The following is a 21,052-nucleotide window of genomic DNA, read 5'->3' on the forward strand; positions in this document are numbered from 1 at the left end:
ATGAGTCCTCGCTGGAGCGCTTTCCAGGAGAAAGCCTGCTGCTGCTTCTGACAGCCAGGGCTGGGGGAATCCCTGCTGCTGGCACAGCCCGGGTGCTGCTGAGCCTCTGCTCCTGGCCACCACATCCCACTCCGCTCCTCTGCTTCTGCACCTCCTACAGCCCCGTCCCTCCCACTTCCTTTCGAGGGCTGCTGCTTCTGTCAGGAGTGGGAAGAGACTTGTGGGATAAGCAGGCTGCTTTTCACCGAGTTGGACCTCTGCTTGGCTTTGGAGCCTTCCGTGCATGGTCTGAGCAGGCAGCACCAGACGTCTCTGGGTGCCCCATGGAGGCCTGCCGAGGGGTGGTGGTGGCCTGGGCTCTCAGCCTCCTGACAGGTAAGCCTCTTAATCTCTGGAGCCTCCCGTGGATCTTGCCAAGAAGACCTGGCTGGGAGGGAGAAGGTGATGGGGCTGGCAGTTGGAAGGTGGGCTGGCTCGCTCTGTTATTTGTTCCCTGACAGATGTCTCTCCGTGGGGCTTGAATGAGGATGCTCCTTTTTTTTTTTTTTTTTGCAAAAGGCAGAAAGGGGAAAGAGGAAGCCGCTTCTCTTTCTTGAATTGCAGCTTTGGCGTTTGGCAGCTGAATCCCCGTTGCAATATTTCAATTTGTTGCTTTTGATACGGTACTTTCTTTGGCCGAAGGAGGGAAAGGAAGACGCTGTTAATGGAGCTTTTAAAGGGCTTCTGCTCATTCAGAGCCTGGTCCTCACTGGAGCCTTTTAGAGGTTTGGTTAATAAAGTTTGCTGGAGCCACCTTCTTTGGGGTCTCATTATTTCTTTTTCTTTTTTAAAGAGGCAGCTTGGTCCCCACATATGGGTTCGATGAACAGCTGAAGGCAGCGTATTAAATTACAGAGGAGGGGGGAGAGGGTAAAATTTCAACTTATTATTGGCCGTGTTCCTGTAAATTTAAACACCATTGTATAGCCAGGGCTGGGGCAGGCAGGGTGTTCTGGCTGAAAGCAGAACTCACTCACACACTCACTCTCTCTCTCTCTCTCTCCCCCCCCCTTTTTTTTCTTTCTGTTTTGACATCTTTTTGGGCTCAGTTTCAACTCCAGGAGCAAAAACAGTCTTCTGAGACTTTAGAACAAAAGGGGTGGAAAACTGTCTTCTGGAGGTCTCCTGTTTGTATTTGTGTGAATGATTTGAAACGACCCCTCATTTTTCTCCAGAAAAATTTGAAGGCTGGAACACAGCAAATTGTGACTTAGAGAGGGAGGGAGGGAGCTTCCACGTGGACAAATGATTGTGTTTTGCTTGCCACCAAGCTGATTTCAGGGTTGGCCTTTTTTCTCCTGGTGCAGCAATTTCGCAGATTCAGGGTTTAAAGATGCTGCACCGTCACTGCCACAGTAACAATTAGACCGAGTTGCATTTACATTTTAAGCGTTTGCGTCATGCTTAGGGTCTAGAGATGCATTATTTCAAGGGATCGATTAACAGGGTGTATGTCTATTTTTGTTTTGCTCCCCAATTGTTACTATATTCACTTTGTGGCACCTCTTAAGGGATTATGGACTGGGCTATAAGGTTTATAGAATTGGCAATGGATGGCCTACGCCCTCATTCATGTAGATGTTCTGGATTGAAGAAAATTGGGCAATCTCCTCTGAGTTATTTAGGAATGGGCTTCTCAGAATTTCACTCTTTAGAGCAGGATTTCTCAACCTTGGCCACTTGAAGAGGTGTGGAGTTCAGCTGCTAGAACTCCCCAGCCAGTAGCCATGCTGCAGTTCTCACATCTTCTAAGGTTCAGAAACTCTGCCTTAGAAAGCATTAAATCCAACTTCTTTGTTTTATTCAATTTGCATACCCACCCATCTGAAATCAGTGACTTAGAAACTTACATCTGCAGGACTAACCCGTGTTAATTATTGGCTGCTTGCTTTTCCAGCCCCAATAATACATCTTATATTTCAAATTTCCCAGTCCACTTCTACTTTCCTGCCTCTTTCAATAATTAGGCCTGCTTGTGCATTTGAGGGAGGAAGAAACCCACAAAGAAAGGACTCATTGCTCATGCATTACAATGACTGGAACTGTGGATGGTCTATTGGAGGCTTGTGGGGCACGGGGAGGTCTTGGTGACCTTTATGGTTCCCTCCAATGAGCAGGTGAAAAGCTTCAGGCAGAGTCTGGAGAGGTATGGAAGGAATGAAGAGCAGATCTAAAGGGTTCTTTTAATGAAGAATGAAGGGATGTAAATTGAACGATCTCCTCACAATCCAATTTAGGGGAGAAATAAAACACAAAGTATCTGATTTTATGTTTCTTTTGATCATAACCAATTCAATAAGCTCCGGAAATTATCATTTAAGAAATTCTGGTATAGGACTTGGAAGGTGATCATGAATTGTAGAAAAGGGCTCATTCCCTCTATCATAGAATCATAGGACTGGAAGAGACCTGGGAGGAGTTCTACTTCAAACCCCTGCCCAAGGCAGGAGTCCTTATATCTAAACCGTAGGATGAATGGCCGAGGGAACTAGGTAGGACTAGCCTAATGAAGAGAAGGATTAGGGCAGGGGTGTCCAAACTTGGCAACTTTAAGACTTGTGGACTTCAACTCTCAGAATTCCCCAGCCAGCTCTGCTGGCTGGGGAATTCTGGGAATTGAAGTCCACAAGTCTTAAAGTTGCCAAGTTTGGACACCCCTGGATTAGGGTGACATGATAGCAGTCTTCTAAAAGTTGACAGGCGGTGATTGAGATGAGGGTTGACATTCTCCAAAGCATCAGAAGACAGGACAAGAAGCAATGGGTTGAAGTTCATTAAAGAGAGATCTAACCTGGAACTAAGGAGGAATTTCCTGACAGTGAAAGCAATTAACCAGTGGAACAGAAGTTGCCTTCTGTAATTGTGGGTGCTCCGTCAGTGGAGGTTTTCAAGAAAAAGTTGGACGTTTACTTGTCCTGGGTGGGATAAAGACTCCTGCCTTGGGCAGGGGAGGGGGGGTTGGACTCCCTCACTCTGTCCATCTGTTTGAATGACGGGCCATGCAGACTATTGCTCTTGGCATTGTCTCTAAGGTGGCAACCCTCAAAGGCCACCAACGTAACCTCTGCTTCTCAACGTCAGCAACTTTAAGGCCAGCTGCAGAATTCTGGGAGTTGAAATCCAGATGTCTTAAAGCTGCTGAGGTTGAGATACGCTGATCTAAACACACGGCTGGGACAGACTATTTTCTACAGTAGGGAGACTCAGGCCTGCCAGTAGCAAAGTCAGAAGCAGCCCCACTTCCATCTGGCTGATCCCAGCAGCCCCTCCTGCTCATCACCCACCTCCAGCACCCAGCCCAGCCACCCTTTCCCTATGCTGCATTTCTCCCGCTGCAGTTTTTCTTGTAATATATTTGCAGGATAGATTCTTGGGTGCTGTCAAATATTTTTTTTTGCAAAGGAGGAGGAAGAAACTTATTTAAATATATCAAGCTATGCTTTGCCTGCCTGGCTTTTTTGTGCCAAAATGACGGAAATAATTATACATTCATATTTTGGTGGTTTGCTGGCAGGTTTTGGAAATGCTAATTCTGGACATTCCAGAAAATGCAATAAATACTTTATGGCAGTGTTTGTTCCCCAGGCAACTTTATGTTGCTTTGATTTCAACTCCCAGAATTCCCCAGCTGAGGTGGGTTTAAGAGATAACTATTTCTAGGACATTTGTTGAAAATAATGTTTACATAGAAGTAAAACTATGGACCATATGAGCCTTAGAAATGTCTCCCATTGACAGGAATTATTTATTTTTATTAATTAATTTATTCATTTTATTTGTATATACTGCTCAATTGGAAAAACTCAGTGGGTTGCCCTGTCAAAGACCCTTTCCAGCCAGGAGTAAAAGCAATTAATAATCTGTGAAGTAACATTTAAAGGAAAGCCCTCAAATAGCAAGGGGGGATGATTTGTTAGAATATTCATGACTGGCAGAGACAGGGTAACCAGGTGAGCCAATGAGCAGGCGTAGCAATGAAGTCAGCCAATGGGAGCTTAAACTAATCTGAGTCTGTGCTGAGAATCGAAACTGAAACTACTCTGTCTGCTCGGAAATGAAACTAACTGTTCTCTCCTGCTTGTGTCTGATTGTAACTTCTACCACGTAGAAAGAATCTACTATTGGTATTGTACATTTATTCATCTGTTATTATGTATTTTAAAAAGTTAATGAATCTGGCTGAATCGGTTATTTGTGTGTGCTTTCTGGATTTGATTTTTCTGCAACAAACTCTGACAGAGTTTTATGTGGTCTAAGGCAAGAGGTGGCTCCATCTGTCCAGATGGAAAGATTGCCTCATCTGCAAAAATTCAAGGTAAAAAAAGGTGAATTGGTTTTTGATCTAAATATCCATCCAAAATTTACTTTCAGAGAAAGGGATTACAAAAGAGTAAGAGGGGTACAATGGGAACTACATGCTGTTTGTTTAGTGTGCTCATGGCTGCCGGTGCCTGCACATTGGTTTAATGTGTATGCTTACTCTTTTCTAATCCTTTCCCCTCCAATTAATGTAAATCCAAACATTAATTCCCTTCTTCCTCATTATCTGGCACTGGGTGAGCATTCCAAAGGGCAAGGGAAGGAAAGCACAGTTGTGGTCGCTTAATTTCCCACTTAACAACAGAGTTATCGGTCCCAATTGTGGTTGTTAAATGAGGATTACTTGTATTTTTTAATCCTAACTTTTAGGATGCTTAATGTTACTCTTCTTATTTCTCTTACCTTGCCAAAATTACCAAAGCTGTTGATTTATCCATGGAGCTTTTTCCTTTGAAATCTTTGTCATTTTGACAAGTTTCCCTGGCTTCTTAAGACGTTTACACTCTTTAAACCTGAAAGAAGGATTAGGCTCCTTCTGGGCCAATTCAGGGTCTGAGTCCTGCAGGTAGGAATCACTCTCCCTGCTTCCTTGCAAGGGGATTTGAGTGTTAATCCACTTTAAAACATTAACAGATTAACAGAGTTGGAAGGAACCTTGGCGGTCTTGGAGCCCAAGCAGGAGACCCTACACCATAACTGACAGATGGCAGCCCAGTCTCTTCTTGAAAGTCTCCAGGGATGAAGCTCCCACAACTTCCGAAGGCAACTTCTGTTCCATTGGTTGATTGTTCTCACGGTCAGAAAATTCCTCCTTATTTCTAGGTTGAATTTCTCCTTGGTCAGTTTCCATCCATTATTCCTTGTCTGGCCTTTGGGTGCCTTGGAAAATAGCTTGAGCCCCTCCTCTCTGTGGAAGCCCCTCAAATATTGGAAGAGTGCTATGGTGTCTCCCCTGATCCTTCTCTTCCCTAGACTAGCCAGGCCCAGTCCCTGCAACCGTTCATCGGATGTTTCAGCCTCCAGGCCTTTGATCATCTTAGGTAGATTCAGATTAACAGAGTTGGAAGGGGCCTTGTGGGTCATCTAGTCTAACCCCCCTCCCAAGCAGGAGACCCTACACCATTTCTGACAGATGGCAGTCCAGTCTCTTCTTGAAAGCCTCAAGGGATGAAGTTCCCACAACTTCTGTTCCATTAGTTGATTGTTCTCACTGTCAGGAAATTCCTCCTTATTTCCAGGTTGAACCTCTTCTTGGTCAGTTTCCATCCATCAGTCTGGCCGTAGAGTGCCTTGGAAAATAGCCTGATTCTCAGAAAGCTCTTTGCCCTGATGCTGAGCTGGCCCTTTAAATCACAAACTGGGTCCAGAGGAGGTCACCTGATCCCTGAGAGCCAATAAAGGAGAAGAAGCGAACTCTCTCAGATTTGGCGGGAAAGGGCTGAGGGCCTTTGAGAGGCAGTTGGAGTCCGGCTGAGGGAAGTTCCCTCAGGCAAGTGTTGCAGGCCTGTAGCCAGAATTGTGTTGAGTTTTTCCCCCCCGTTTCCCCCCATTTTATCTTTTTTAAACTGTGTTTTTGTGCCGCTATGTGGAACCAATTCTTTCCTTGGGCACCTTGAATAAAATAGGTTTTTAGTCACTGGTGGCCTTCTACCCCTCTCCCCGCTTCAGCTGGGCTGAGCGACTGACACCCTTCCTCCCCAAGTTAGGTTTGGTTTCCCTTCCCATGGTTTAGCTAGAACTCCCCTTCACCCTGGTTAGGGTGCTTTCCTTTTTAAAGGGCATTTTGATATACTGATTATGTATCACTGATAGCCTGTGTTCTGTTTATTGTCTCTGGAATCAAAAGCAAGTTTGATTCTGGTTGTTGTTGAGCGACAAGGCAGGGAAGCACCAAATTATTGTAACCAAATTACCGTACATCTCCTGGCGCACCTTCCAAAGCAACATCGGCTGTAAACTGAGAGAGTTGGCAGGTGCATGGAGAGGTTGTAAGAGAGTTATTTGAAGTTTATGGTCTACCCAGCAAGGGGGTAAGGTTACACCCTGATATCCCAAATGGCTTTTTCAAAAGACAACTGGACTTCCTTTGTTTTTGCTTGAAGATGTTTCACTTCTTATCCAAGAGGCTTCTTCAGTTCTAACTGAAAGTAAAACATATCAAAGAAAACCTCAGAACCTGTGGCTATTCCAACTGGGCCTTCATGAAATCCAAAAAAAGACCCAGCAGGAGCTCCTACACAGCAGACGAAGAAGAGAACAATAAATAATCCTATACGTTGCAGGAATATCTGAAAAGCTCAGGAGGATTTTCAACCAATACAACATACATGCACACTTTAAACCCAAGAATACACTAAAGCAGAAGCTTGTCTATCCCAAGGATATGAGATCCAGACACAAACTGAGCAATGTGATATATGCAGTACAATGCAACAAGACATGTGCAGATTAGTACATTGGAGAACAAAAGAAGCAATCCACAAATGCATGGCACAACACAGGAGAAGAAACACACCAGGACAAGATTCAGTGGTCCATCAGCATTTGAAAGACAAAGGTCGTTCTTGAAAACAGCAAAGTCCACAATTGGGACAGAGAGGACCCCTGGTTTGAAAGAGGAGCCAAAGAGGCCGTCTACATTAAGATTGAACAGCCCTCTTTCAACAGTGGGGGAGGGATACGACACCACCTATCTCCCGTTTATGACCCAGTCCTTCCTGCAGTTCCAAGAAGGTTCCACACCCATTTTCACTATCCAGGTGACCCTGGGGCACAGAGAAACCTTCACGTGGCCTTCAAATGGCCTCTCAGAAAGAGTGCTAACCACCAGATGACTGCAAGAATATAAATCCTTCCATCCTTCACATTCAGTCAGAACTGAAGAAGCTTCTTGGGTGAGAAGCAAAACATCTTCAAGCAAAAAACGAAGAAAGTTTAGTTGCCTTTTGAAAAAGCACCTTTGGGACAACCATGACTGGATGACTGAGAATCTCCATAGACAGTCATACCCTGATATTTCTGGTCTGGGAAATTGAGGCACTCTGATCATTTTTCAAGAGAATTGACACACTGGCTGAAGCAGACAATTTGGTAGAAAAAAACCAGTTACATGTGACTGGCTTGTGTCAGCCCTACAAATTAGAATAGACCAGGTAGCTAATGCCATATTAGCTGGCATTAGGTGGGTTGCTAATTTTTTTACCACCAGTTTGGGCGCGTTTGCACACTCGCGCTTATGTGCGTCCGAGCGTGTGGGCAGAGCCTCCCACCATCACTCCTACTGGTTTGGCCAGTCCGGGCTGAACCGGCAGCAATCCACCTCTGGGATTGAACCACTTTTATTGTAACAACTGTACAATAGAATCTTGCAAATCTGAATATGTTTCCCTCCTTCCTCTCTTTACCTTCATGGGAATGGGAATGGGGCTTATCTGAGATGTTTTCTCATATTTCCTTCTTGGCCCAAGCTCAAGGTATTCCTGTCTGACCATTGCTTTGGTTGTAGCGTGGGAGATGTGCTTCTCTTGAGCAGAAATAACTTTTGGAAAAAGACCCATGCAGGCCTGTCCACAGGGTGGGGATGTGTGGTTAAAAATCATCTAGATGGCAGCCAGATCATGCTCTCGATGCCCCTCCTCTTTTTAATGTCTTAAAGCAAAGGGTGGGGAAGGAAAAACCCTTTGATCACATGGTCACAACTGCCATGTACACTTTTTCATCCCCTTGTGAATGACCTTGGATTCGAGGTATCATTGGGACGTCTAGTGCTGCTGCTGTGAGACATTTTAATCCCGCTGCTGTGAGATTTTATAAAAGCCAGGCAGAGGAATTGCAATTACAAATCAGCTTGGATTTTTGCAAGCAGAAGCAAAAATAATGATGCCTTCTAAAAAGGAAAAGACTCATGGATCCTTTGTAAAAAGATGGCTCTTTAAAGTGTGGTATGTGGCAGAAAATTAAAAATAAGGAACTGCATCATTTTCATTTAAGGAAAAACATTTTTTTTTGACCAGAACACATTTTAGAATTGATTGATAATCATCAATTTGGCCAAAAAGATAATCTGAATATTGATAGATTTTGTTAATTGAATCAGGTATGCAGTATAATCAGTCACTGAAGAGTTATATTTTATAGTTCTGTGCATTTAAAAGCATTAAAGTATTTTATATATAAAATTAGTATTTATAATGTAGTTATGAGGTTTATGAGGTTTAATGTCAGAATTGTTACTAATGTTGCTATATGCCAATATTCCTTCTAACATCTGTAACCAGTTATTACTTTTATGTACTTAATATTTCATTATTGACATTCAGGACACCTTATGCATTTCCATTTTTTAAAATCGGTATACCACAGTCCCCACAATGCTTCTAACATCCAATTCACAATACTTAGTTATGAAGCACCCTTCCAAGGGTGGTGCAGAAACTAGACCCCATCTGAGAGCTCCTTCTCTGCACATCAATTCAAAATGCCCACAGCAAGTAATTCACACATATTCTCCATGAACTTGCCTGGCCCTACGTGAAGTTCAGAACTGCTGATGTATTCACTGTTCATAATTGTATGTGCCGCAACTATTTATGAGGTAATTCAGTAGCAGGATGTATCTCTGGTATGGAGGAGTTGCTATGGTGATTTCTTAACCTAAAGTTCAGCTATTATGTAGCTAAACACTAAAAGAGGTTGAGGAATGTCTCAAATTTTGTCTTTAGTTGATTGTAATTTGTTAAGTACCTTCCGCCCCACCCAAAAAAATAAAATAAAATTGGGAGTTTCAAAGAAGGGGAAGCTCATTCTATATTTACAGTGGCACCAACGAAAGATTATCAGAATATATATTAATGTTAAGGTAAAGGCATCTGTTTGTCCAGTTGTTTCCAACTCCAGGGGGTGGTACTCATCTCCATTTCTTAGAGCCAGTCTTGTCCAAATGCATTTGTGGCTCATGTGGCCAGCATGACTATATGCCAATGTTGGTGAACTTTTTCGGCACTGAGTGCCAAAATGGGAGCATGTGCTGGAAACAGGAAGAGCAGCTACCCAGTGTGCATGTGCATGATGGAAAGATGATATTCCGATTTCCGGCACATGCATTCACACTGGCCACCTGGTCTTCTGGTTTCTGGTGCACATGCATGCGTGAAGACCACCTGGCCGTACTGGAAAGCGGAAAATCATCTTCCTGGCACATGCATGCGCACCAGGCTCTTCCAATTTCTAGCGCTCCTGCATGCGTGAAGACTAGCACGCCAGAACTCAGAAAAGCAAGGGGCGACAGCTTGCATGCCCGGAGAGACAACTCTGTGTGCCACTTCCGGCACATGTGCCATAGGTTCGCCATCACGGTTATATGCTGGAGCACATGGAATGGTATTATCTTCCCTCCAAAGTAATACCTCTTTATCTACTTATTTGCATGCTTTCAAACTGTTAGGTCAGCAGGAGGTGGGGCAAGGAATGGGAACTGACCCTGTTGCGCAGCACTCTGGGCTTAAACCTGAGCTGTCAACTTTCCAGCTGACAAGCTCAGTGTCTTTAACAGCTGAGCCCCATTATCTATTAAACTACACTGTTTTAATTAGCAAATGTTTTTAATGCTACTGTGAGAGAAACGAAAGGAACCTTGATATCTTTCACGGAGAACCTGAAACAGAGATTTTGGCAGCATGTGGCTGTACTGTGCAGGCTTTCAGAAAGTGAAGCAGTTGCTCAATGCTCTTGTGCCACCATTTTTGCTGCTTATTGAAAACACATGCAAGCATGGCAATTGTGAAGTGATGCAGGTTTCACTTGATCTTGGAGAGTAGGAGAGGAGGCTGCATTCTTGTAGAAGTAGGGTAGTTAAATCACTCATTGTGAATAGCTGAGAGTGATGCAGTGGGATGGCCATACGTTACTCATCACAGCTAGAGAGCTCCATCTAAGGACTTCTAAACTTCCTGTCTCGTGAATTGAGGCTCACAGGTGTATGGTTGTATGTTGTGATGTCCATGAAACAGATTCCTGCCATTCTCTACAAATTACGATTTACAATTTGATGTACAACCTCTGACTTAGAGCAATATGCCAATCCAGGCTGCATGGGCTGCTTTGCCCAAGTAGGCACCATTCAAATATGTAAGATACATCCTAAGCGGAGACTTAGGGGTTTTTTAGTTAAATTCTTTTAGGGGTTTAGGGGTTGAGGGGTGGGTGGGTCAGATCAGGAGCGATGACAGAGCCAGGTCACCAGGTGGGGTCTTGAGCAGAAGGAGCAGAGAGGAGGAGGGGGGAGAGGATATCATTCCTATACAGGGCTCCTTGACTCCAACAGTCGTAGGGAGGGGCAGATACGAGGACAGATTAACAACTCGCAGTCGGTTGGGAGACCGTGGGTGCTGGTTACACCCGGTCGCTTGTACCAACCCCCGCGTTCTAGGTGGTCAGGATCTGCAGGCCCAGGGCCTGAGGCTGTTGTTATGCAATGCGAGGTCCGTTGTCAATAAGGCCCCCCTCATTCATGATCTAATTTTGGAGGGGGAGCCGGACCTCGCGGGAATAACGGAAACCTGGTTGGGCCACGAGGGAGGGTTACCCCTCGTGGAAATGTGCCCACCAGGTTACCAAGCATTTCACCAGCCCCGGGCCCGGGGAAGGGGCGGTGGGGTAGCAGTGATTATCCGGGAGGACTTAGAGCCGAGGGAGTCCACTGTGCCACAGACGTCCGGATGTGAATCCCTTGTTGTGAAATGGGGCCCTGGGAGGCAGTTGGGCCTGCTGATAGTATACCTGGCTCCCCGCCATACATCAGCGACCCTGCCTGAGCTCCTCGAGCTGATCTCATCGGTGGCGGTTGAGACCCCCAAACTTCTAGTGATGGGGGATTTTAACCTGCCGTCAGTGGGAGAAGCATCAGAGGGGGTTCGGGAGTTCATGGCTTCCATGATAGCCATGGACCTGACTCAAATGATTCAAGGCCCGACACACGAGGGAGGTCACACCTTGGACCTTGTTTTTGTCTCTCGACAGTGGTTGAGTGATCTGGGAGGAGTGAATTTAACCATCACTCCTCTGTCATGGTCAGATCACTCACTCCTCCGACTTGACTTCCCTGGTGCTACCCCTCGCTGCGGGGAGGCGGAACCGGAAAACACTAGATGGTTCCGCCCCAGGCGCTTGATGGAACCAGACAGGTTCCAGATGGAGCTTGGGCCACCTCCTGCAGCCCTGACCCGCCCTCGGGTAGAGGACCTGGTGGCCGCGTGGAATAATGCGACTACCGGGGCCTTGAACCGGGTGGCGCCTTTGCGGTCTCTCCGGCGGCAACGATCCACCCTGGCTCCTTGGTTTACCGAGGAGCTAAGGGTGATGAAGCGCCGCAAGAGATGCCTAGAGAGTTGTTGGAGATCCTCCCGATCCAAATTTGACCGAGCACAGGTATGAGCCCATTTAAGGACGTACCTAGTGGCATTGAGAACGGCCAAACGTCAATATTGTGCCGCTCTCATTGCATCCGCAGAGAACCGCCCTGCCGCCCTGTTTCGGGTGTCCCACTCCCTTCTGTTTCAGAGGCCGCGGGAGGCCCCTCTACAGGGTAGGGCAGAGGAGTTTGGGAAATATCTGCAGGATAAAGTCGCTCAAATCCGGAAGGATTGGGTCCCCTTCAGTGGCCCAGTCGAGACGCCAGTGGCGAGTCTTGAGAAACCTTTTTGGGAGGAGTTTGACTTGGTTGTCATCGAAGATTTGGACAGATTGCGTGGACGACTGCGACCTACCACATGTTTACTGGACCCGTGTCCCTCCTGGCTTGTACTGGCATCCTGGGAGGTTACACGCGACTGGCTCCTGGGCCTAGTGAACGCTTCGTTGGGTGAGGGGTCTCTCCCGGCCGCCTTGAAAGAGGCGGTGGTGAGACCCTTGCTCAAGAAGCCTTCCCTGGACCCTACGGAGCTGGCCAATTATCGTCCTGTCTCCAACCTTCCCTTTTTGGCGAAGGTTGTAGAGAGTGTGGTGGCTTCTCAGTTTCCACGACATCTGGAGGAGAATGATTATCTAGACCCGCGCCAGTCCGGCTTTCGCCCTGGGCACAGCACAGAGACGGCCTTGGTCGCATTGGTAGATTATCTCTGGAGGGCCAGAGATAGGGGCTGTTCCTCTATCCTGGTCCTATTAGACCTCTCGGCGGCTTTTGATACCATCGACCATGGTATCCTGTTGCGCCGACTGGAGGGGTTGGGGGTCCGGGGCACCGTTTTGCGGTGGTTCGGCTCCTACCTCTCTGGCCGGACGCAACGTGTGTTGGCAGGGGAGCAGAGGTCGACCCTATGCCCCCTTACTTGTGGGGTGCCACAGGGGTCGGTCCTCTCGCCACTCCTGTTCAACACATACATGAAGCCGCTGGGTGAGATCATCCGTGGTTTCGGGGTGGGATATCATCTGTACGCTGATGATACTCAGCTGTACATTTCCACCCCGAACCACCCCAACGAGGCCGTCGAAGTGATGTCCCGGTGTGTGGAAGCCGTACGGATCTGGATGGATGACAACCGACTCAGGCTCAACCCTTCCAAGACGGAGTGGCTGTGGGTTCCGGCTCCCCGGTTCAACCAGATAATTCCATCTCTGGCCATTGGGGGCATTCAACTCGCCCCCGTGGAGCGGGCGCGCAATTTGGGCGTCCTCCTAGATGCCAGGCTGTCCATGGATGAACATGTGACAGCCGTGGCCAGGGGGGCGTTCCACCAGGTTCGCCTGGTGCGCCAATTGTGCCCCCTATTGGACCGGGACGCCCTACGCACAGTCACCCATGCGCTGGTGACGTCTCGCCTGGACTACTGTAACGCTCTCTACATGGGGCTTCCCTTGAAATGCACTCGGAGACTGCAGTTGGTCCAGAATGCGGCTGCGCGGGTGATTATGGGGAGTACCAAGTACTCCCATGTGACACCTCTCCTGCGCGAGCTGCACTGGCTTCCTGTGGTCTATCGAGTGCGTTTCAAGGTCTTGATTACGATCTTTAAAGCGCTCCATGGCTCAGGACCTAGTTACCTGTGGGATCGTATTCTGCCCCATACATCCCTACGACCCATCCGCTCACACAGAGAGGGACTTCTCCAGGTGCCGTCCACCAGACAGTGCCATGGGGCGGCGCCTAGGAGCAGAGCCTTCTCTGTGGCGGGCCCAGCCCTGTGGAATGACCTCCCCCCGGATATTAGGACCACTACTGACCTCCGCTCCTTCCGTGTCAAGCTCAAGACCCACCTTTTCCAAATAGCTGGCCTGGCTCAACCATAACTTCGTATCGCTCCTGATGGGTTTTTTAATTTAGTAATTTTATTTAAGGGGATTTTAAATTGTGTTTTTAATTGTCTTTCACTTATAAGTCAACTCTCCTCCATGCACATATGTATATGTCTCTGTTCTTTTTGTATATATGTTTGTCTTATGTGTATTTTTATTTGTTTTGATTGTACGCCGCCCCGAGTCCTTCGGGAGAGGGTTGCGGCTAATCAAATAAAAATTATTATTATTATTATTATTATTATTATTATTATTATTATTATTATTATTATTATTATTATTTGGGTGGGCTAAGGCTAGAAAGCAAGAGATAATGAGTTTAAGTCCTGTCTTACACATGAAAGACAGTTGGGTGACCTTGGGCCAGTGATTCTCTTTCAACTTACCTCACAGGATTGTTGTTGTGGGAAAAATAGGAGAAGGAATGTGTGTCAGATATGTTTGCTGCCTTGAGTTATTTGTAAAAACAATAAAGGCAGGACATAATAAAATAAATAAAAAATGTTCTATAGTGGTAGGAAATTATTCCTCGGTGTTCTGCGCAGGTTCTTTCCTGACCTATCTGAATGGAGAGAACGGGTTCATATTGCAGGAGACATAGTGGTTTATTTGCCCTTTGACCAAAGCAGCACTTTCAGAAAAATGGGGAATGACTAGCCAAATGCTGGCTGAAAATTCCGGTTAAGATTTTACCCTGAGCCAATTCTATTTCACTTTGACAAAGACAAGGCACTGCTTTGATCTCCTTCATTTTCATTCAGTTATACAGCTGCAACTAGATATAGTAGCAAACAACTACATATTCTTTTAAATCCCTTCATCCATTGCTAATGGAAACTATTTGAGGGTGGGAGGGGAAGGCAATATATCTCAGAATTGGGATGCTATAGTGGTAAAGTATGTGAGCTGTGTATCCCTTAGGTCCTTGATAGACCTCTCCTTTCATTGTAGGGTGATTGAATCAAAAGCACTATATTTTTCTTCCTTCCCTCCCCCTGCACATGTAAAAGAGTGTGCTGTACATGTCCTTAACCCTATCAGAACTGCAGTATTATTGCAAATGTGGCCACCCAAGTGTGTTTGGTTAGTTGCATTGAATACAGGAGCTGCTTTCATTAGATGCATTTCAGCCAGAGAAATCTGCTTGACTTATACATTGCTTTAAGCAATTGTTTATCTTCATCATGATCTCTTGAACAAAACATACCTGGATGGATTCAGCTACTATGCTAAAGCAAAGTTGAACAGATAATTTTATGGCTCAGCACAGTGGACTTTCTAAATGGACTTTAGAAACTCCTCAGAAATGGTTAATTAGGGCAGGAGGTTGTTATGCAAATGTTGCCTAATGTGTAGTTGGGCAGAAAATTCCAGGTTCAAATATATGGCCAGTGTTGGAGTCCACTGGTTGAACCGGGGCGCCGGTAGCCACAGCCACTCTGTCTTGGAGGGGTTGAGCCTGAGTCTGTTGTCCCCCATCCAGACCCGAACGGCTTCCAAGCACCGGGACATCATTTCGACGGCCTCGTTGGGGTGGTTTGGGGTGGAGATGTACAGCTGCGTATCATCAGCGTACAGATGGTATCCAACCCCAAAACCACGGATGATCTCACCCAGCGGCTTCATGTATGTGTTGAACAGGAGGGGCGAGAGGACCGACCCCTGTGGCACCCCACAAGTGAGTGGCCTCAGGGTCGTCCTCTGCTCCCCTGCCAACACACACTGCGTCCGGTCGGAGAGGTAGGAGCAGAACCACCGCAAAACGGTGCCCCCTACACCCACCTCTTCCAGCCGGTGCAATAAGATACCATGGTCGATGGTATCGAAAGCCGCTGATAGATCTAATAGGACCAGGATAGAGGAGCAACCCCTATCTCTGGCCCTCCAGAGATCATCTACCAACGCGACCAAGGCCATCTCCGTGCTGTGACCGGGTCGAAAGCCGGACTGAGGCGGGTCTAGATAGTCTGCTTCCTCCAGGTGACGTGGGAACTGTTGTGCCACCACACTCTCTACAACCTTCGCTAAAAAGGGAAGGTTGGAGACAGGATGGTAATTAGCTAGCTCCTCCGGATCCAGGGAAGGCCTCTTGAGCAGGGGCCTCACCACCGCCTCTTTCAAGGCGGCCGGCAAGGACCCCTCCTCAAGTGAAGCGTTCACCAGACCCAGGAGCCAGCCTCGTGTAACCTCCCAGGATGCCAGTACAAGCCAGGAGGGACACGGGTCCAGTAAACATGAGGTGGCTCACAGTCGCCCACGTAACCTGTCCAAATCCTCGGGGGCAACAGAGTCAAACCCCTCCCAGCGTGGTGTCTCAAGACTTGCTTCCGACGTCTCCCCTGGTCCACTGAAGGGGGCCCATCCACTCCGGATCTGATCGATTTTGTCCTGCAGATATTCCCCAAACTCCTCTGCTCTACCCTGCAAAGGGGCTTCCTGCGGCCTCTGTGATAAGAGGGAGCGGGTCACCGGAAACAGGGCGGCAGGGCGGTTATCCGCGGACGCAATAAGAGCGGCACAGTGTCTACGTTTGGCCGCTCTCAGTGCCACAAGGTAGGTCCGTAAATAGGCTCTTACCTGTGTTCGGTGAGATTCAGAGCGTGAGGACCTCCACCTGCTTTCTAGGCGTCTCTTGTGGCGTTTCATCACCCTCAGCTCCTCGGTAAACCAAGGAGCCAGGGTGGTTCGTTGCCGCAGGAGAGGCCACAAAGGCGCTACCCGGTCCAAGGCCCCAGCAGCCCCTCTATTCCAAGCGGCCACTAGGTCCTCCGTCCGGGAGCGGGTCAGGGCTACAGGAAGTGGCCCAAGCTCCGTCTGGAACCTATCTGGTTCCATCAGTCGCCTGGGGCGGAACCATCTGGGACAATCAGGTTCCGCCTCCCCGCAGTGGGGGGTAGCGCCATGGAAGTCGAGCCGGAGAGATGAGTGGTCTGACCATGACAGGGGTGTAATAACTAGATCCCCTATTCCCAGATCACTCGTCCACTGTCCAGATACAAAAACAAGGTCCAGTGTGTGCCCACCTTCGTGTGTGGGGCCCTGAATTAATTGGGTCAGGTCCATGGCTGTCATGGAAGCCATGAACTCCCGAGCCACCTCGGATGCTTCGCCTGTCGACGGCAGGTTGAAATCCCCCATAACCACAACTTTGGGGGTATCAACTGCCGTCTCCGCGATCAGCTCGAGGAGCTCAGGCAGGGCCGCTGATGCATAGCGAGGAGCCAAGTATAAAATCAGCAAGCCCAACTGCCTCCCTGGGCCCCATTTCACACCAAGGGACTCACACCCGGAGATCTGTGGCACAGTGAACTCCCTTGGTTCCAGACTCTCCCGTATAATTACCGCCACCCCGCCACCCTTACCCAGGGCCCGCGGCTGATGAAATGCACGGTAACCTGGCGGGCACATCTCCACGAGGGGCAAACCACCCTCGTGGCCCAACCAGGTCTCCGTTATCCCTGCAAGGTCCGGCTCCCCCTCTGAGATCAACTCATTAATGAGGGGGGCCTTGTTAACAATGGACCTTGCATTGCAGAGCATCAGCCTCAGGCCCTGGCTCTGTAGGTCTTGGCCACCTAGGCTGCGGGGGTTGGTACGACCAACCGCCAGCTCACCATCTTGCTCCTATAACCTGCACAAAGGAGAGACACAGAAAGCAAGACTTTAACTGCATGCACTGCATTAGGATGAAACAAGCACACAAAATAATAGAAAAGGAAAATTAATGTCCTTTTTTGCGTCTTCTGCACCATCACCTCACCACTTTGCTCCAATAATCTGCACAAAGGAGAGACACAGAAAACAAGATTTTAATCGCTTGCACTTCACTATCTCAAGGATGAATCCAGCACAGAGCACACCCAGCAATAAAGACAGCTACTTACAGAGGAAGAACCACTGGCTTGCCAGTCTTCTGCACACCACCATATCACTTTGCTCCAACAACCTGAACAAAGGAGAGACACAGAAAGCAAGACTTTAATTGCTTGCACTTACACCTTATATAAGAATAACACAATGAAAGAGATACACTCAAGTACTTACTTGTGTTATTGCTTTCCTGGTTGTTAGGTCGGTCCAAGTAGCTATTCAGAAGTTAGCGGTTAGAAGCAATGGTAAAGCAAGATATGGAATTAAAACCAGAAATATTTTGTTGGCTATTTGAAAGGGAGTACAATATATATTTAATTTTACACATGTTAGCAGCTGCTGGAATTGTGTTGCACAACAGTGGAAAAACAGAGATATGAAAATGAATAAATATTACAATCTGCAGGAATAAATAAATTGACGATTAAAATCAAGAAGGCTTTGAATACTTTTTCACGTGGGATTTGTTTTAGCAATTGCTAACTAAAAGAAACGGAAATTAGAAATCCAGAAATATGAAAGAAAATACCAATTATATAAGGAAAGGTCACTAAAAGGTATAAGGAAATATTACTAGATCATTATTAATGCGTAGGTAACTGCGGGACATTACACACCCACACCCACACAAACTATGACAGTGCTAGGAAAACACCAAAAAATAAGAATTCCCCCCCAAAAAAAGACTGCAAATGAAACCAGTTTTTTTCCCCCTAACCCTAAGGACAGGAAAGACAAAGCCACTGGAATAAAAACCATCAAGACATTGTGGGAAATTATAAAGGACAGTGCCAGGAAGCTCACAGAACCAGCAACCACCTCAGAATTACCTAAACAACGAGGGTGAAACACACTAAATCTGGCAAAGCTGCCCTGCCCATAGAAAAGCAGCCACTTTGAAACACATAAACCTGATCTGAACACTTAAAAGCAATATATTGCATCACAAAGAAAACATTTGCAAAAAGGAATAACATTTCCTGTAGCAAATATATTTTATAAACAATTAAAAAATAAAATTTCCCAAAAAAATATTTAAAAAAAAGATATTCTATAAATAAAAAAATCCTTAAAAATCATTGTTAACTATTCCACCAGCAATAATTTATACTGTAACTATTTTAAGGTATTGTACCAGTCATAGTATACTGTAACCATTATTCCACCAGCAATAATTTATACTATAACCATTTCAAACTATTCCACACACAATAATTTAAAATGAAACCATTAACAATATTCCATACACAATAAATTACAATAAAACGATTTAAAACAATTCTATGCACAATACATTTTAAAGTGTTGAGTATAGAATATTTTAAAATGGTTTATTTTAATTTATTTTGGATAGAATCTTTTTTTAAATAGTCTAAGACAATTTAAAAAAAGAATCCACACACAATAAATTGAAGTAAACCATTTTAAAATATTCTATACTCAATACTTTTAAGTAAAATTATTTTAAAAAATTCTATGCACAATAAATAAAATATTATTTTAAAATATATTAAAAAAATAAAAGAAAAAAACTGGGTCACTTACCAGCAGGCATAACCAGCAGCACTCCGATGCGATGGATCCGACTCCAATGCAATGGATGGATGCAACAGGGAGCAGGCAGGCAGAGAGGCAGCAGGACAGGTAAGACACTGGACTGGAGGGACAAGGCCAGCGTTGTCACTAAGCAGGCTGGAGGGGGGGTGGGGGGCTTTCGGCCATGTGGCGTATGCGAGCCTGCAGCTTTCCTGAGGGAAGGCCTGAAGGCCTTCCCTTGCGAAAGCTAGGCCGCCGCCGCCCACCCGCCTTCGGCTGCGTGGCATACGCGAGCCCGCGGCTTTCGCGAAGGAAGGCCTGAAGGCCTTCCCTCACGAAAGCTAGGCCACCGCCGCCGCCACTGCCGCCCGCCCGCCCACCCGCCTTCGGTTCGAATCCCAGTAAGGGTATGGCTAGCCGCCACTGCTGCCCACCCACCTTCGGTTTGAATCCCAGTAAGGGTATGGCTAGCTGATGAGAGCTAAATAGCTTGAAATAGATCTATACTAGTCTCCCTTTATTTATTTATCAGCACAAATACAACACAAATATAAAAAGGCAACATTAAAAATAAAAATATGGTTTTCTGCCTGCATGGTCTTCTGTAATGAGCCGAATGACAGAAAGGGGAAGTAGTGAGCTCCCTCCCATATTTGGGCATACCAGGGGTTGTAACACAAATACATACACACACACACACGTACATACATACATACATACATACATACATACATACATATATGTGTTGTATTTGTATTGATAAATAAATAAAGGGAGACTAGTATAGATCTATTTCGAGCTAATTAGCTCTCATCAGCTAGCCATACCCTTACTGCGATTCGAACCTAGGGTGTCTTCTGTGATAAGCCGAAGGACAGAAAGAGGGAGTAGTGACCTTCCTCCCATATTTAGCCATACCAGGGGTTGTAACACAAATACATACATACATATATATATGTATGTATGTATGTATGTATGTATGTTGTATGTATGTATATGTATATGTATATATATATATATATATATATATATATATATATATATATATATATATATATATATATATATATATATATATATATGTTGTATTTGTACTGATAAATAAATAAAGGGAGACTAGTATAGATCTATTTCGAGCTAATTAGCTCTCATCAGCTAGCCATACCCTTACTGGGACTTGAACCTGTGCTGTTATATATCTCAGGCAGGAGTCTTAGCCACTAAGCCACAGGATCGCCTCCTTATCAGTTGAGCCAGGGAAATAAGTATATATTTGTGGCTTAGTGGCTAAGACTCCTGCCTGAGATATATAACAGCACAGGTTCAAATCCCAGTAAGGGTATGGCTAGCTGATGAGAGCTAATTAGCTCGAAATAGATCTATACTAGTCTCCCTTTATTTATTTATCAGTACAAATACAACACAAATATAAAAGGCAACATTAAAAATAAAAATATGGTTTTCTGCCTGCATGGTCTTCTGTGATGAAGCCGAAGGACAGAAAGAGGGAGTGTGACCTTCCTCCCATATTTAGGCATACCAGGGGTTGTAACACAAATATATATATATATCAACAACCTACACCCCAAAATACAATTCACCATGGAAATAGAAGCAAACAACCAACTTCCCTTTCTGGATGTCCTAATCTACAAAAAGCCCAATGGCTCCCTAGGACACACCATCTACCAGAAAAAAACACACACCAACCGCTACTTAAATGCACAATCCCATCACCACCCTGCACAGATCAACTCTGTAGCCAAGACCCTCATCTCCAGAACCAAACGCCTAGCCGACAAAGACCACCTGAAAACTGAATTACACAAACTCACAAATGTATTAATCTCCAATGGATTCCAAAGAAAAACAATCACCAACCTAATCCAAAAGGAGACTCCCCCAAAAAACCAAGATACAGAACAGGAAAATGGCATCGCCCTCCTCCCTTACATCAAAGGCACCACAGATAAAATCAGCAAAATTCTCCACAAGCACA

General features: G+C 46.0%; 1 protein-coding gene across 1 annotated transcript in view; it reads left to right on the forward strand.

Moving 5' to 3' along the window:
* Nucleotides 1-261: 261 nt before the first annotated feature.
* Nucleotides 262-21,052, forward strand: part of ITGA11 (integrin subunit alpha 11) — a 120,828-nt gene continuing 100,037 nt past the window's right edge. Inside the window, exon 1 of the mRNA XM_081965201.1 lies at nucleotides 262-375. Coding sequence (XP_081821327.1) covers nucleotides 324-375 — 52 coding nt within the window. The 5' untranslated portion in view covers nucleotides 262-323. The remainder of the gene's footprint in view (nucleotides 376-21,052) is intronic.

The sequence above is a fragment of the Natrix helvetica genome (assembly GCF_964273705.1).
Source record: "Natrix helvetica genome assembly, chromosome: 12".
Taxonomy (NCBI): Eukaryota; Metazoa; Chordata; class Lepidosauria; order Squamata; family Natricidae; genus Natrix; species Natrix helvetica.